General features: G+C 35.6%; 1 protein-coding gene across 2 annotated transcripts in view; it reads right to left on the bottom strand.

Annotated features, from left to right (window-relative positions):
- Positions 1 to 15,277, bottom strand: part of SHOC1 (shortage in chiasmata 1) — a 60,529-nt gene extending 45,252 nt beyond the window's left edge. Inside the window, exons 1-4 of one of the 2 annotated variants that reach the window (XM_086629951.1) lie at positions 15,215 to 15,277; positions 11,307 to 11,436; positions 10,626 to 10,707; positions 4,082 to 4,272 (exon numbers count right to left, since the gene is read on the bottom strand). In XM_086629951.1, coding sequence (XP_086486077.1) covers positions 4,082 to 4,272; positions 10,626 to 10,707; positions 11,307 to 11,436; positions 15,215 to 15,259 — 448 coding nt within the window. In that variant the 5' untranslated portion in view covers positions 15,260 to 15,277. The remainder of the gene's footprint in view (positions 1 to 4,081; positions 4,273 to 10,625; positions 10,708 to 11,306; positions 11,437 to 15,214) is intronic. The other variant, XM_086629949.1, reaches the window with a different exon arrangement.
- Positions 15,278 to 16,105: the final 828 nt, after the last annotated feature.

Raw genomic sequence — 16,105 nt, 5'->3', positions numbered from 1 at the left:
AACAGAATAAGAATTATCAAAATAAAGAGAATTGTAAAATGTAAATGCAGATTATCTAATTCTGAAGTAACAAAAGACTTTACTTATAAAGCTAGTAGACAAAAATACAGGTTACAAATTATTATGATTTCAAGAAAGACGATGTTATGGACCTTAATTTCCTTTGAATTTAAACTACTACTCGCCATGAGATAGAACTGATGCAGTAATCACAACTCTATTTGATGCAATTCTTTGCGATATAATATACACATACATATATACACACACTCATATTATACATACATAGAGGGAAAAGGGAGTTTTCTGTTCGTCTACCTCATTTTTCACCAACATGGAAGCCTCCTCATTCCCACATCCCCCTTTCACTCCCTGGATGACTCCCTAACTGTAATAACCCTCCTTTCCTTCCTAGTGGCTGGAAATGATAGATATTGATTATATTCTCCCCAAACTGTTCATGCTGCTAACACAAACAGATCCTCATAATGAAATTATGAGGATTAATCTATCAATTAAAAAATAAATGCCTTATTATAAATTCCTCTGTTTAATGAGATGAACAGTTCAAGAGAGGCTACTAAAGCTTTTAGTTGCCTATAAAGCTTAAAGCACCTCCAATAAAAAAATTGACACGTTTTCTGATCCAATTTACAAAATCCTGTATTTATTCTTCTTCCTTTTCTTCAGGCAACCAGGAAAACAAAGTAGGAAGCATCTCAGTATTCAGGCAAATAGTGGTTGCAAAATTAGGTGCTAAAATCTATCAGAAAATAAAGAATTCTACAATTACATAAACTTGATCATGCTCTCCTCCAATAATATTTAATTTTTGTTAATTCAAAGAAAATGGGATAACTCTTAATATCCTAATACTAAATCAGGTCAAATAAGGCATAACTTTGCCCTTGATTTGCATTTATTATCCTAATTTAGCCATAGTTGTTATTATGTTTTATTATATTCATTTGTATCGTATCTTTTTACTCTAAGTGGCTCTAGCACTTAAAGTGTATGAAAAAAGGAGGGTTTTTTCCAATTAATCTCATTATTCTAATGTGATTAACATATTTTAATTAGTACATTCCTTCGTTAATTTTAACACTTTTTAATCTCTTACTCCCCACCTCTGGAAATCATGCCCACACAAGAATGCACTTATGCATTTACTGAAGTGGAACAGATCGAATCACATACCTAACTGCTTTCTTAACACATAATTTTACAATTGAAGCAATAGGTAGAGTTTGAAATTCACAAACACCAGTGTTCGAAATCCATACAAAACTGAGCTGAGTTGCCACTTTGTGATTTTAGGAAGCACAGTTCCACATTTTCAAATACGCTTATTTTTCAGAATTGTAACTTGAATGCAGTATCATCACTTTCTTTGACTCAGCAATTTCTGATCATCAAAGCACTTAAGAAAAGAACTGTAATAGGCTTAAGCACGTGCTCAAGTACTATATCAGGGAGCAAATTTTCAGTTCCTGTTTGAATGGGAGTTTCAATGCCAGTGCTATCACGTGCTGCTGTAAAATTAGTGCTCCTCAGCTTAAGGGTACAAAGATAGTTATCATTCCACTGCGACTTTCTCACAACAGACAGCCTATGCAAAACAGAAAGGCTTTTAACAGAATGTTAAATACTGAAAATCTGTTTGCAATCTAATATAAATCTAATAAATTGGGAAAAAGATTAGATCTCTACAGTTACTAACCGAACCAAATTAAGTTTTTAACTTTTCCATTCAATGTGCTTCATAGGTCACAGGTTTTAACTTTCTTACCGTTTTTCATTGCTATAGTCCAGTAATAATTTAGTACCTACATTTCAAATGTATGCATAACCTATTACACTAAACTTCACAACCTTATTGGAAACTTTTTGCTTTAAACAAGAACCTTTAAATACTACAACTCTTAGTAAGTATTATATGCATTTTTTCTTATATTACACCTCAAACAGTAAAATGACTGAAGAAATTGATTTGTTCTCTGAAAGGAAGAAGAAAAAAACTCCTTCAGTAATAAACCAAGCTATTTAGAATTCATATATAATCTTCCTCTATTGGAAAAACAGATTTTAGATTATAATTTCACATCCTATATCATGTTTGGTTTGTGGTTTGTTTTTTTCATTTAATACAGGTTAGATAGTTATGTCATATCATCCATAATATTCCATTTCTAAAAATTTTTATTTATTGGTAAATTTCCATGTTTTTGCACACTCTGAATATATCTTCATGCCTTTAGTGAAACCTAGTCAATTTTGTGCTGTTAGCAGATTACCTGGTGTTAATTAGCAGGTTCTCAATGACATAAAATAGCTTGCTAATCTTTCAGAACAGCAGCTTTTAAAAACATTAGAACTCTTTCCTCATAAGTCAGCAGACTTTTGCTAACATTTCCTTCTTCAGCATAAATAGAAAGTTAGAAGAAGGGTTGGCAGTAACATGCCAGTTTTACTGAAAGGTAATTATTGATCTGCTAATTCAATAAACCAGTCACCAGAATAGTGAATAATTTAATGTTCTCCCATTTAAAAAAAAAATCCAGTCTCTTTGGCTTGCCTATTTGTGTTTGCTTAAGCACAATAATAATGTGTAACTTCAAAAAATAGAAAATATTTTATGAAATTTGTACTTTTTTCTTCAGACTCCTGTCCATGGAAATTTAGCTCTCTTGATTGTTCCTAAGAAAGTAACAGCTAAGACACATGGAGCTACTGGAACGAGTCCAGAGGAGGGCCACAAAGATGATTCGATGGCTGGAGCATCTCTGCTATGAAGACAGGCTGAGAGAGTTGGGGCTGTTCAGCCTGGAGAAGAGAAGGCTCCGGGGTGATCTTATAGCAGCTTTCCAGTACCTAAAGGGGGCCTACAGGAAAGCTGGAGAGGGACTTTTTACAAGGACGTGTAGTGATAGGACAAGGGGCAATGGATTTAAACTGAAAGAGGGCAGGTTTAGGTTAGATATAAGAAAGAAATTTTTTACATTGAGGGTGGTGAGGCACTGGAACCGGTTGCCCAGAGAAGTTGTGGATGCCCCATCCCTGGAAGTGTTCAAGGTCAGGTTAGATGAGGCTTTGGGCAACCTGGTGTAGTGGAGGATTTCTCTGCCCATGGCAGGGGGGTTGGAACTAGATGATCTTTAAGGTCCCTTCCAACCCTAACTATTCTGTGATTCTATGAAAGCATCTGAATTATTTTTTTTTCCTTTGTAAGCACACAAAGCTTTATTAATTATCGAAACTTTCTGCTATATGCCACCTAACTTGGAAAAAAAAAATCAGGGAATTACTTACTCAGATGAATAAAGATTACTGTCTTTCAATTATTAACTGTAATACTCTTGGATTGTTGATACCATGTTCCTAATAAATGTTATCTTGTACAATATTTTATCAAGAATCACCTGCCTCCTCTGTGTGACTGTGGAAAAAACCTCTTAGTAAATGATGACATAACTTTCCTTTTTTAAAGTAATACAATGGACAGATATTAAAAAAAACTGTATTGAAAACATAAGCCTGATAGTTCAGAACAATAAATCATAATACAGTTGAATCAAATACTTTCTCAACACTTTGCTTTCTGTTATCAGAATTCATTATATCTACTAGGGCGCTACTAAGGGTAAAATTTCAGAAAACACATAGGAATACTACCCAATTTGAACTATCTTCATCCCAGCAGCAATGCAGAAAGTGCTTGCTTCTTTCCCTCCTTAACATGGTAAAAGAACACGCCACGAGGATTGAATTTTGTTCAGGTACAAAGGATCATTACCATTTTGATCAATGCCTGGTAAGATCCACTTATTGTCACACTTTTTGTCACCTTCTGCCATATATTTGATCAGCCTGAAACTTCTTTTGGCTTGCATCGATCTTGAACTGTTAAGACAAGTCCTGCTTCTCCAGGGAATATATTTCTCTTAAATGGTTATAACTTCTGCAACTGCAAAGGCTGTGATCACCCAAATGATCTCCTCAATGTCTACAGAACATGCATAAAATATTATGGAAGTTAACAAGCTGACTCCACCAGAAGTTAAAAAACAGTGAATTACTTTACCTTGCCATTGTTCTTTAAATTCAGTGGCATAGTCAGTCTTCAAATATTTGTCTTGTATGGATTCTTCCTTAAAAACTTTCTTCGTAAGTAAAGAAGGTTCTTCCATGTCAGTCTGAGAGCAGGGATTTGAACTTGGAACAACTTCTATTAATTCGTTACTAACATGGAACTCTACTGAGGAGATAGGTTTCCTAAAAAGCAGAAAAAAATATCTGATACTTAAGCTGTAGTAAAACCACTGTCATAACTTTTCTGACTCCTCAGGGAATCAATGGCAATCAAAAAGATACTCTAATACCACTGTATTCATTGAAGAAGATGGGAAATTACAGAGTTATCACTATTCACTAGATCCATGGTTAAATTACATATTTAATTCTTCCCCAAGAAAAAGCCCTTTAAGTTTACCCCAGCATTAAATTGAACAAAAGAATAATGGCTGGAAAAAAGCATCAAACCTATTGATGTCATAACATTTATAACAAAAATTTGCTGCTGGGTTAAATGTATAGCCATGTTTCAAAAATCATGCAGAAATTGCAAGTAACTGCAACAGGGAAAAGACAGGATAACGAAGAAACAAAACCACTCCATTTCCCTGTCACTTTTCACACTCATCTCAATACTATAGTTACTTGTCAGGAAAAAATAATAAATTTGCTTTTCAAATAAACAGCAAAATTATTTGACTACAGAAAAAAAAATAATCATACTCCCGAGCTAATTGTGCATCTGGACAAAATATCTGTAGTTGCTAATTATAATATAGTCGTGTTAATGCTATGATATTCACATAAATTGACCGGAACAATAAATTGACTTTGACTGATGAGTGCTGAGATTTCTGATGAACCCAAATTTTCTGCTCATCTATAATTATTGAACCTAATATTCTAACTTCAGACAACTGATTTCTGAACTGTGCACCCTATTGATTTATTCAGCTTTTTAACAACCCTCTGCATTACATCATCTTGCTGTTTCCTAGCCATGTGGAGGTAAATCTCGTAAATGGAATCGGTATTTGAACACACCTCTGAATTTCAGTATTAACTTTCATGTTTAGACAGCAATAGTGAGGAACGTCTACCACATGTCTTAAAAAAACCCTCAACTATTTTACAACATTTTTGAGTACAGATCGAAAGCTAGTTTTGGAACCACAAGTAGTACAGTTCACAAGCAATAACTGTGCAGTACTGGCAACAATTAATGTCCAAACTTTAACATGGCATGAGCTGTTGTAAATCCATGGACCTTAGAACACAGGGCCAAGTTACACGTGGGCCAACTTCACTGAAATCCAATGGGTTTTTTTATAGAAATTAAAACTATACAGTTTTATAGACAGATCACGCCTAAGTGAGTTATTGATTCGAGACTACATGGGCCAGCCTTTCCCAGAGTCAAGCCCTTAGTAAGGCTGTTCTGAAAAACGGTAAAGACTTTAAATGACAAAGTATGGAATCATATCTTCAAGTCACGTAGCTATGCTTGCACAGTGTTTTGAACACAGAAGGCACTGCCTTGATTTAATGCATCTAGCTTCAATTAGATCTTTACAATAGGAAATAAAACTTTCAGCACTATCTTTGAAATATGGACAGCTGAGTCCCATGATCAAAATAAGCATGGCAATTAAGTGCATGTACTAAAGCTAGTAAGGGAGTTTGTCCAGTTAAGTCATTTGGCAGTTTCTAGGAATTACAGACTCGTTTCCTTACCTCCTTTCCTGCCAGGTGTCCTCTCAGCCCTGCCTAGGCACTCTGTGTCTCCTCAGTGGTTATCTCCCACTTGTTTCTTGTCCTCTATTTGGTTCTCAGCCTCTCCAAGACGAAATTAGGCTCCCTTGCACTTTGAACCAGTTTTCCCTAATATATTAGTCCACTTCACTGACCTCTTTCATCAGTCATTCACACTTGCACTCCTCACTGGTTTAAATGAAGAACTTTTAACAAAAAAATCACAAACCCAAAAAACCCAAGTTGACAAGCTTGTGTCAAAGCATGACGTTTCCTAATCTAGTTACCTAAATTTTCAGACACAAAGAAAAGCACAAAAAAACTACACTAACTCTTATTTAGTAGTAAAAACTTCTGCCTACCATTAAAACAGAACAAAGTCATCTTCTGACCAGTCGCAGAATAGAATGTATTGAGTCTTACGATCAGCAATACAAAGATACTGAACTCGCTTATAACCGTGTCACGTATCAGCATATCTGAGACACACTTTGATAATTATTATGCTGAACCATAAGTATGGCTAGAATCTCTCAACTGGACAATTATACTTTTTTTTTGTACAACTCCAGGACTACAGTTCTCCTGTGAGACATACTCAGCAGTGAACTCTGTATTCCAGAAAAAATGCCTACCACAGGTTTAAATGATAACAGCTGAACATTTTAGTGCTTGTTTCTAACTAGTTTTGAAAAGATTATAACATCTTATTTCCTGTCATCTGTCATTCTGACCATTAGAAAGAAACTAGTGTTATTTATAAATTTATTCGTCACGCTATTCACTCCTTGCTCCTTACTAACAATAAATCTACTGAAAAACATTTACTGTAGGTCAAGTTTTAAATATCCAAAGTAAACCACCTACCACATTTACTGCTCATTTCTATCTCTTTTTTGTGCACGTCTTGCTTTGCAAATACATGGCAGTATACTACATTCCCCACCAGGAATGCTTATAATGACTTGTCATTAATTATGTGTATTAATACTGCTTAGTCCCACTTACAGGGAAACCACTATCCTAAAATAACCTGAGCTACTTAGATTCTCTTTACTCACCTTAAACAGAACGTAAAGCACTGGAAGAACATGAACCACAAACACATCCTTTCCTCCTCAGTTTAACTTTTTGCTCCTTATTCCCTGGTTTCACGCCAACTAATTTTTCACTGGTACACAGACTAAGCCCACAGGATTTTAAAATACATTAAGTGAAATAATCTCAAATTTTCTATAACTGGAGTCTAATACATGCACCGATTGCCTCAGATTCATCTAGATGTTATGACTAACCAGTGCTAAAACAACAGGTAGAAGTAAATGCTGTTTGGTCTAATAAAATTCTTCATCCTTGCCATTCAATATCCCTTGAGATGGCATCTAACTGACTCTCGAATTGCTCACTGTTGATATCTAAACCACACTGTGTCTTTGTAACAACTTCTTTGGGAACTTCTTTTCCTGTTACTGTTACTAGTCTAGGCAATGTCTTGGGTGACATCTTTCCGTGGGTCTTTGCAGCATTCTCATAACATTTATCACTCTCTGAAGGTGCAAAGATGACTTATTACACATAATATTCTTATTTTTTTTTCTGAAGATGCAGAATTTAATTTCAATTGTCCTTCAGTGCAGCTTTCGGCATTAATCTAAACCTATAGTTCAAGCTCATTATAAGGCAGAATCATTTCAGATGCAGTTCATTTGGTAATTACCTTTTTGTCATAAAATCTCAAAATCTATATAGTTTTTCTTAAGAATGTAGTGGTGTCGTGGTTACATTGATAAATGCTGGATTGAATTAAAACCTGAAAATATAATCAAATGCTTCCAGTTCACAGGATCACAGAACCACAAAGCGGCTGAGGTTGGAAGGGACCTCTGGAGGTTGTCTGTTCCAACCCCAGTTAAGCTATTCAAATGCAAGTCTCCAAAGTAACACTTCCAGGTTGGTTTTGGCAACCTAAACAAGTAAGTACTTTTTTTTTTTTGCTTTGATTTTGTGATTTCTATAGCAAATAAAATTTCTGCATCTGTGCAAAACTTTTCTTTAATATTATTTATTTTTTTTAAATTTTCCATTTTTTATGTTCAGTAGTTAAAATCAGCCCAACTTTCAGATAACTTGCATTCTTTATAACTCAAACATTAGGGGAGAGGTAGGGCTTCGGGTCCAAATTTTTCAAAGTTCTCAGACACTTCTTTGTGTAGTACCACAAGGCTGAAGACAAGATGCAAATGACAGCCTATACAGCTAAGGCTGCCCAGGGAGGTGGTTGAGTCCCCATCCCTGGATGTGTTTAAGAATAGGGTGGATGATCTACTTAGCGATATGGTTTAATGGGGATTAGGGATGGTTGGACTCGATGATCTCTAAGGTCTTTTCCAACCTGGAAATCTATGAATCTATGAATCTAACAGCTTGCCACTTCACCATCTGTTAGTTATCTGAACCCTGGAGAGATGCAAAATGACAAGAGGAAAATGGCTGTTAGCCTATAGAGCACATTTCCCATCAACCCAAGAGAAGAATGCAAGCACCACAAGGAAACCCACTCAATTCTCCTATAAACCCTTATAAAATCTTTGTCTCACTATTGTGTTCAGAAGGTAAAGACTAGTACTGTGGATCCAAATGACCAAAGCTGAGAATGTTTTCTAGTTGTTTGTTGCTTTTATTTCTCAAAAAAGAAAAAGGGAAGTTGTATTAAAAATCTCTATTAAAATAATGTGGAAAGCTATAAAGGAAGTCATTGAAATGTTAGAAAACTTTTAACTGGACTTTGATCCTGTTTAAAAACTGACACTATGCCATGCCCTACTGGGTACTGTGTTTGGTAAAGCTGCGATCATAAACAGTTCTTTATTTTTTCAAATCTTCTGGTTGACTGAGTAATGAAAATTGTTCAATGATGTTACCTTCACTATTTAGCATATGGCTGTAGGCCATTTAGCAAAACCCAAGCTGAATACAAACAGACTATCTCGGATTGGATATCTCTAATAGCACTGTGAGAAAAACAGAAAATGAACTCATTAATATTCATAAGATTCTCATAAAACCAGTAATATTATAATCTACATTCTTTAGAACAAAACCAAGACACTCATGCCTACCCACTTAGCTCTGAGGGTGGTGAGGCACTGGAACAGGTTGCCCAGAGAATCTGTGAATGCACCCTCCCTGGAACTGTTCAAGGCCAGGTTACGTGGGGCTTTGAGCAACCTGATCTAGGGGAAGGTGTCCCTGCTCGTGGCAGTGGGGTTGGAACTAGATGATCTGTAATGTCTGTTCCAACCCAAACCATTCCATGATTCTGTGATTCTATGATGGGTGCCAATCTCAGACATCAAACCTCTAGTCTTTCAAAGTTTTTGGCATTTTTCTGTGTTAATGCACTAGTATTCTCTAAATAACTTCAGTTACGAACCCTCATCTTCTTTAGGTCTGCCAGAAAATAAAAGGAGCACATTCAGTGGATAACTGTACAGTTTTTGGTTTAAATGAGTTGTCCAAAATCACACAGGAGTTTTGACAAAGACGAAACCAGAATCAATTCCCCAGGCAGCATTCGACTTCCTTAATGAAGCTCCAGGAATTATATAAAACTAGGAAAATGCAACTTCTCCAGAGTCTATTACGATTATCAACTGATGTTTGAAGAATTACGCAAAAAACTATGAAGACAGTTAACTGTTCTTGTAAATTAAGGGTAAAGATTTTTTTTTCCAGAAAACCCCCCATTATGTGCTCTTTGTTCTAGTTTTCTTATCCTGCAGTAACCACATTTTTGAAGAGTTATGGATTTCCTTTTCCTGCAGTACCACTTCTACAGGAAAAGCACTCATCCATTGCTGTAACAGAGGCTGAATTTCACAGACAGCCACATCACTCGTTGCACAGCCCTGATTAACGCCATGAGCACGACCATTTCCGTACCATGAATGAGCAGAGGGTTATGCAAAAAAAAAACCCAGTATGTAGCAATGTAATTAAATACTGTATCATAGTGAAATCATGAGTAGTGCCACTGTAAGGTACTGGCAAGTCTGGTGCTGGCATTTACTTAATTCTGCAACCATAAGTTGCATTTTTTTATGCAGATTTGAAGATGATAAAGATTTTAGACTGGCCTGTAAAACAAAAAAACATCATTTCTCTATTTCTTTCACATTGACAATTGTTTGAGAGCAGAAACACACACAATTCACTGGTTTCACAGAACCATATTTTCTTCCATGTCTTATGTATGCTATGAAGACTGTTTTGCAAACTGTTTTTAAAATGAACTCTATTGCAGAGTTCATCTGATACATTTTGACTTTATACATTTAATTTTAAAATAAATATGTCTATCTTCAATCGCTATAATGCAAGTTTGACTTTTTATAGCTGCCTTTTACACCTTTTCAATGATTTATAAAAACCATTTCTTCACATAGCTTCATCTATAGCTATGAGAGATAATTGTCTTAGAGAGGGAGGGGAGGAAGATGTCCTCATGGTTTACTTTCATGTTCATGCATAGATTTCAGACACTTTCTCCAACATCATAAATAGATTACACAACCATTACAAAAAGGAGATAAAGAGGCAGAGAACTTCATAAAAACACAATATTACTTTTAGTAAAAAACCCCATCTTTAAGCTGTCTGCTACCATGTACAGCCCCAGTGCACTGTACAGTTGCTACTGTCAGAAAATGTTTCTATGTTCTGTCATCACCATTAGCTTATGATTCACAAAATACCTGAACGATATCAAAGGAATCATATGTTTTTAACTTAAGGTCACTGACTTTTCCAGGAAATCCTCCACAGGTAAACTTTTCTTCCATTGATCCAAAACCGAAACAGCAATCATGTTCTGTGTTGAAGTAACTGACACAAAAAAAAGAGAAAAAGAATCACACAGAAAATACTAAAATTGGTTTTTATTTTCATGTATTGATCTAACCATTGCAGAGGCTAACAAAACTTTACACAGGACACACAGAAGAAACAACACTTTTAGTTTCCATTAGAAAAAGTAAATGCAAATGTATTAGCAAGATGCAAATAGTTTTATATATATTTTTACCTCTATGCTTGGAAATCTCCATTTTTTTTCCACATCTCAAAACCTCAACATCATCTTTCAAATCTCTCCCAACTAATCAGATTTAGCATTTTACTTTTCTCTGATCATTGCTTTTCTTCCATGATCACATGCCCATACAGTAGGTTTTCCAGAGATCTCTACAAACTAGTCAAATATCATCCTTATTTTTGGTGCTATACATAAATAAATATCTGTTACTCGTTTGTTTCTACTTAGGCAATGAATACGTTCTACCTGCAAGAGCTATATGAACTGACATACTGCTACTCCCAGAAATAATTTTTTTTTTTTACCTGACTTATCATATTATGCACAAACACAAGCTTTTGCTTGAATCCACAGTAAATCTAAACTAAAATTTAAGGACTATATAACCTACTTCTAGTCCATGGCTTCCTATACTTATCATCAGCAAAGAGCCCAGTGAGATGATACTTTTCATCTTGATGTAAAGAGGTAGGAAAGCACAGTGATAATCTCCAGATGGAAAACTTCTGCCTTGCCATGCTCTGCACAAAAAAAAGGTGTGTGATAAAATTATGAGAGAGACAGTTCCATTTTTTTATTTTTGTCCATTACTTCTTTAAACAGTCCCACTGTTTTCAAATTTTATATTTAAACAATTTTTTTGAAAAACTGACAGAGACCAAACTAAGGGAAGATACTAATATTTACCTGACCTGATACTTAACTTTTAATCTACACTGCTGCATATGCAAGACTGCACATATGCTTAGCTACACTTACCTAAACTTTGCGTGTGCAATTACAAGTGCTTATCTTAACACTTGTCTCCTGAACTGACACGTGTATAAGCTGACCAGAAACAATTTAAAATCATTCCTACTTTTGCTGTTTTAAGTGCTCATAATATTCTACAGCCTCTCAGGTTTTATGTGCCATTATGAGCTAACAAAAGCCCTATATAAGTCCTTTTTTCTTCAATAAAAACAGCAGGGGAGCATGGTAGTAATCAACTGAATTCTAGAATTATATAGTCAACGAGACAACTTCAGTAACTCTTCACTGAAGACCACCTTCAACAAACTATCCAACAGTTCTTCGGTCACAAAAGCACACATCCAGTTTTATAAATAGCACAGAACCACAGCATAAACAGTGAGTTTAGGAAGCAGAGAAAAATGATTCTTACACAGAAGTTTTGATTTAACAAGTTTGTAGCTTAGCAACAAGTTGTCCTCAAAAATCCTGGGCTCTAAAAGGCATATTGGAAAAGGAAACTAGCTATAGAATTGTGAGACAACATCATGAATGAGACTAGAAATTTCTCTCTAGCTCTAAGTCAGCCGGACTTCAGCTCTGTTGCTTCAGGTCCTAGAAATGTCCTCCCATTTCAGTATATGCTGTCAAGCCAGACAGTTAGACATCTCGGGTATCAAACTAGAAGCAGTTCACTGACTTGGATTGCTACCAGAATAACAGTGCTGTTGGTGCACTTTTCAACTTTTCAAACCACCCTGTTCAGGCAGAGAGAAAACAGAAAAAAAAAAAAAAAAAAAAAAGGAAAAAGAAGATGTGGGAAGCAATGTGAACAAACACTGTGACTTCTGTGAAAGGTCACCATATTACAGATCTTTGTCCATTTCAGTTTAATCCTTTGCGAGATAGTTACAATTCTGTAAATGTCAGTTAATTTTAACAAAAAAGGCAAAAACTGCTGCCATCGTAGCATCTTTTCTTTAGAAAGCTCTTTTAAAAAAATTGATAAACACCATGCTGATCCAATGCATTCCCTCTTGCCTAAGTCAAAGCATTATGTTTCCTCAGTGATCTTCTCTACAAATTCTGAACAAAGAAGGCAGAAACAGACAACTACAGGCAACCGGACCTGGGTCTTCTACATGTTACTGGCCATACACCAGTTTAAGTAATCTGTATTGAAGTTACTTCTAAAACAACAGCATTTACCATAAAACAATGCATAGCAAGCGAAGTTCCTGGTAGAGATTGCAGGAACAGAAAGAGCTGATGATAACCTTTCTTTTAAGGATTGTGACATAACAGCTCTCAAAGTACTTTTACGCTACAGAATAATGATCTGATGGAGCTTAAGTAGAAACTACTGAACAAGTAAAGGCAAGTAATAATATGACAGAGATCAGAAAGAAATTTTAAACACCAGTATGTGTTTTTTACTGAGCTTAACTTTAGCTTAATAGCTAAAATTGCTTTCAATCACTGATGTTTGTAAAGTGGAACAATTACGTCCTAGGGCTATGGTCACAGATAATGGCCTTAAAACAGGAAAATTGTGCATTTTACAGAACATTTTAAATTAATTTGTTTTAAGTGTACAGGTTAAGCTGAATTTCTTCACTTTACGAAGTCTGCTAATACATAGCCTTTGTTGCCTTTCTCAAATATATAAAAGTGTTTTTCAACACCATTATTAATGGCTATGGCATTTAATCAATGCATATTTACCCCTATTTCTCAAGGAAATGTAAATATCTCAGCAAATTTCTCTTGTAACCGAAAGATATTACGTGCATTTTTATAGCTGCACATAGCTTGCATATGTTGCCAGTTTATAACATAGGACAATGTCAAACTTCTAAGACGACTTTGTAATTGCACCTACAACACCCAGTAACGCGAGGAAGCAAATGCTTGTGTCTTTAATGACTGAAAAGGCCCCATTCTTCAAAGATAGATTTATACCAGGCAGCTGGAAAAACTTCATCTAGGGTTGATAAAAATGCGTAAGAAGTACATTAAGAGCAGGATTCTACATCCACTTGAGCCACATGTGTGCAGGAATCAGAGTCTGGTACACTCATTGAACTCCACCATCTCCTAAGAACTGGAAGCTTTAGGCAAGTGCACTTGATATATCAGATACCTGAAAAGTCAATTTAACTATCATGTACTTTCTAGCAGGAGGGTAGAAGTTAGGCACAAAAGTGGAAGAAGAAGCTACAGTTTTAGCACAGCGTATCCCTTGCCCGGTGAGGTCTTTAATATTTTTAAATGTGTGATCACATCCATTAACCCCTTCTGGTAGTATTACAGAACAACACTCACACTCTGTTCCAGAGCAGTCATTCAGCAGGTCACTAAGCATTTCTCCTCTAATCACTTCTCATTTGTCCTGCTGTCAGCACCGCCCTACTCCTCAAAATTCAGGCAAGAAAAGTTATGAATTGTAATTCTTCTCTTCTGCACAATAGTCCACAACATGTTTTGCTAACACATCTATTTTTTGTTCACAGATAACACAGAAACATCTGAAGATCAAACTGAATGGAACTACTGTGAGAAGGTTTCACACAAATATTGAATGACAGATTGCATACTGTTGGAGTTACAGCAGAAAAAGCACTTCTGGTTACTACAATCTAAGAAAACACTAAGCACATCGACAGGTACTATATGGAACAATTCCTGCACTCTAAGGAAAACGATGTTGGCGATGTGTTTCATAATGTGGATCTCAGTTTACCCACAAGTACTATTGCTGGACTACTTCCCAGGCTGCACTTCTTCAGCTACGTGCCAGGAGGGCTTATGTACTTGCACTCTCCCTGAACTCTTGAAGGCATCATGTCTCACTGCCTCGTTCTTCTGCTCACACACTAGAAATGTCCCCTCTTGGCAAGGAACCACTCTGCTGGAGAAGGTTTTTATTTGGCTTATAGGTTTTCTTTGAAAATATAAACAAGTAAAAACTCAAATAAGGCAGTGTGTTTCACTGATGAGCAGCTGGTAATGTCACACAGATGTAGATAGGAAGGAAAACAAGACTTGATAAAGTTTCTACGTCTTAACTGATCAACATCTATAAAGCCAAAATATTGATTGTAGGTGTGAAAAAACATCTGCTCTTAATTAATTTAATCTAAAACATTATAAAAACTCTTCCCCACCATCAGTAGGGAATACAGTGTTGTGTATCACTATCCTAATACATATTAAAGTAGCTAGAAAATTGGATTTGTTCTCCAAAAAAGTAATTAGCTTAATTTTATGCATTAGAAGGCACAGTGCACTCTCCAAAGAAAGCTCTAAGCAGGAAACTAGCTATAAACCACAATTATAAGTGCAACAGGCACTAAAAAAAAAAAAAGGTGCTCTTCAGTTTTGGCAAAATTGTACTTTAATTTTTTATTTAAAAACCCTGTTATCCCAGCAAGTGCAGTACAACAACCTCACTGAAACAGAACTAAGTAAGTAGTTCTCTTTATCTTTTTTTTAATATACACTCAATCTTTTCTTCAGTTACTTCCGTATTTCTTTCAGAATATTGATAGAAGTAATATAACTAACCTCATATAAATAGTCTGTTGAGTGATACTTTAAAGCTGCAAACATCTTGTTTTGTGATGTTTTCAACACTTCGTTTGTCTAGAAGATATACAGAATATGGATTAGTTAAAAACCTCCTATATCATGCAAAAATGTTGAAAGAGAAGGTTGAAATTAAGGTTCAACAAGAGTAACTTCCTAATTTCTGCTGCCACATGCACCTTAGACTGAATTTCCTACAGAATAAGGCTACCCAAAGCATTCCACACCCTTCCTTTGGGAAGATCTAACAGACTAACCACAGATCACAGACACTTGATTTTTAGCCAAAGGAACTGGGGTTTTGGGTTTTTTTTTAGCTATGCCTCTTGCAGATTGTTTCACAGAAAACCTTTCAAACCATTAAGTGAATGTAAGCAATACAAATTACCTCCCCTAAGCCATAATTTTGAGAATTGAACAGATTAATTTTTATGGATTCTAAATTAGCTTTTAAAGACAGTAGTTCAGCAATCTAAACTATTAGCTTTTCTCTGCCTCATGTATTTATCCGGGGACTTTCTTTCTCTCCTTTAGTTTTACAAGGGAAAAAGATAGTTGTGAGCAGGAGGGTCTGCTGGAACATCAGGTCTCTAAATTAATGCTTCTGATAGGAATCAGGAGTGAGGTGAAAACTATACACAGAGAGAGATACCGTGTGAGTGGAAAAGAGGATATATTGTTGCTCAGGTATGTATAAGGTAAGAGAACACTTGTTCTTAATTAAAATTACGTAGGAGAGTCAAAGCTAAAGTAAGATATTTTTATGCAAAAAGCCTATGACGGAACTGAAACGTAACCCACGTGAATTCCAGGGTCATAAGGTAAACTTGTGACACAAGGCTGTTTTCATATAGATATCAGTAGGTATCA

This window comes from Tauraco erythrolophus, chromosome Z, assembly GCF_009769465.1.
Source record: "Tauraco erythrolophus isolate bTauEry1 chromosome Z, bTauEry1.pri, whole genome shotgun sequence".
NCBI lineage: Eukaryota > Metazoa > Chordata > Aves > Musophagiformes > Musophagidae > Tauraco > Tauraco erythrolophus.
This window is presented reverse-complemented; position numbering and strand designations above follow the sequence as displayed.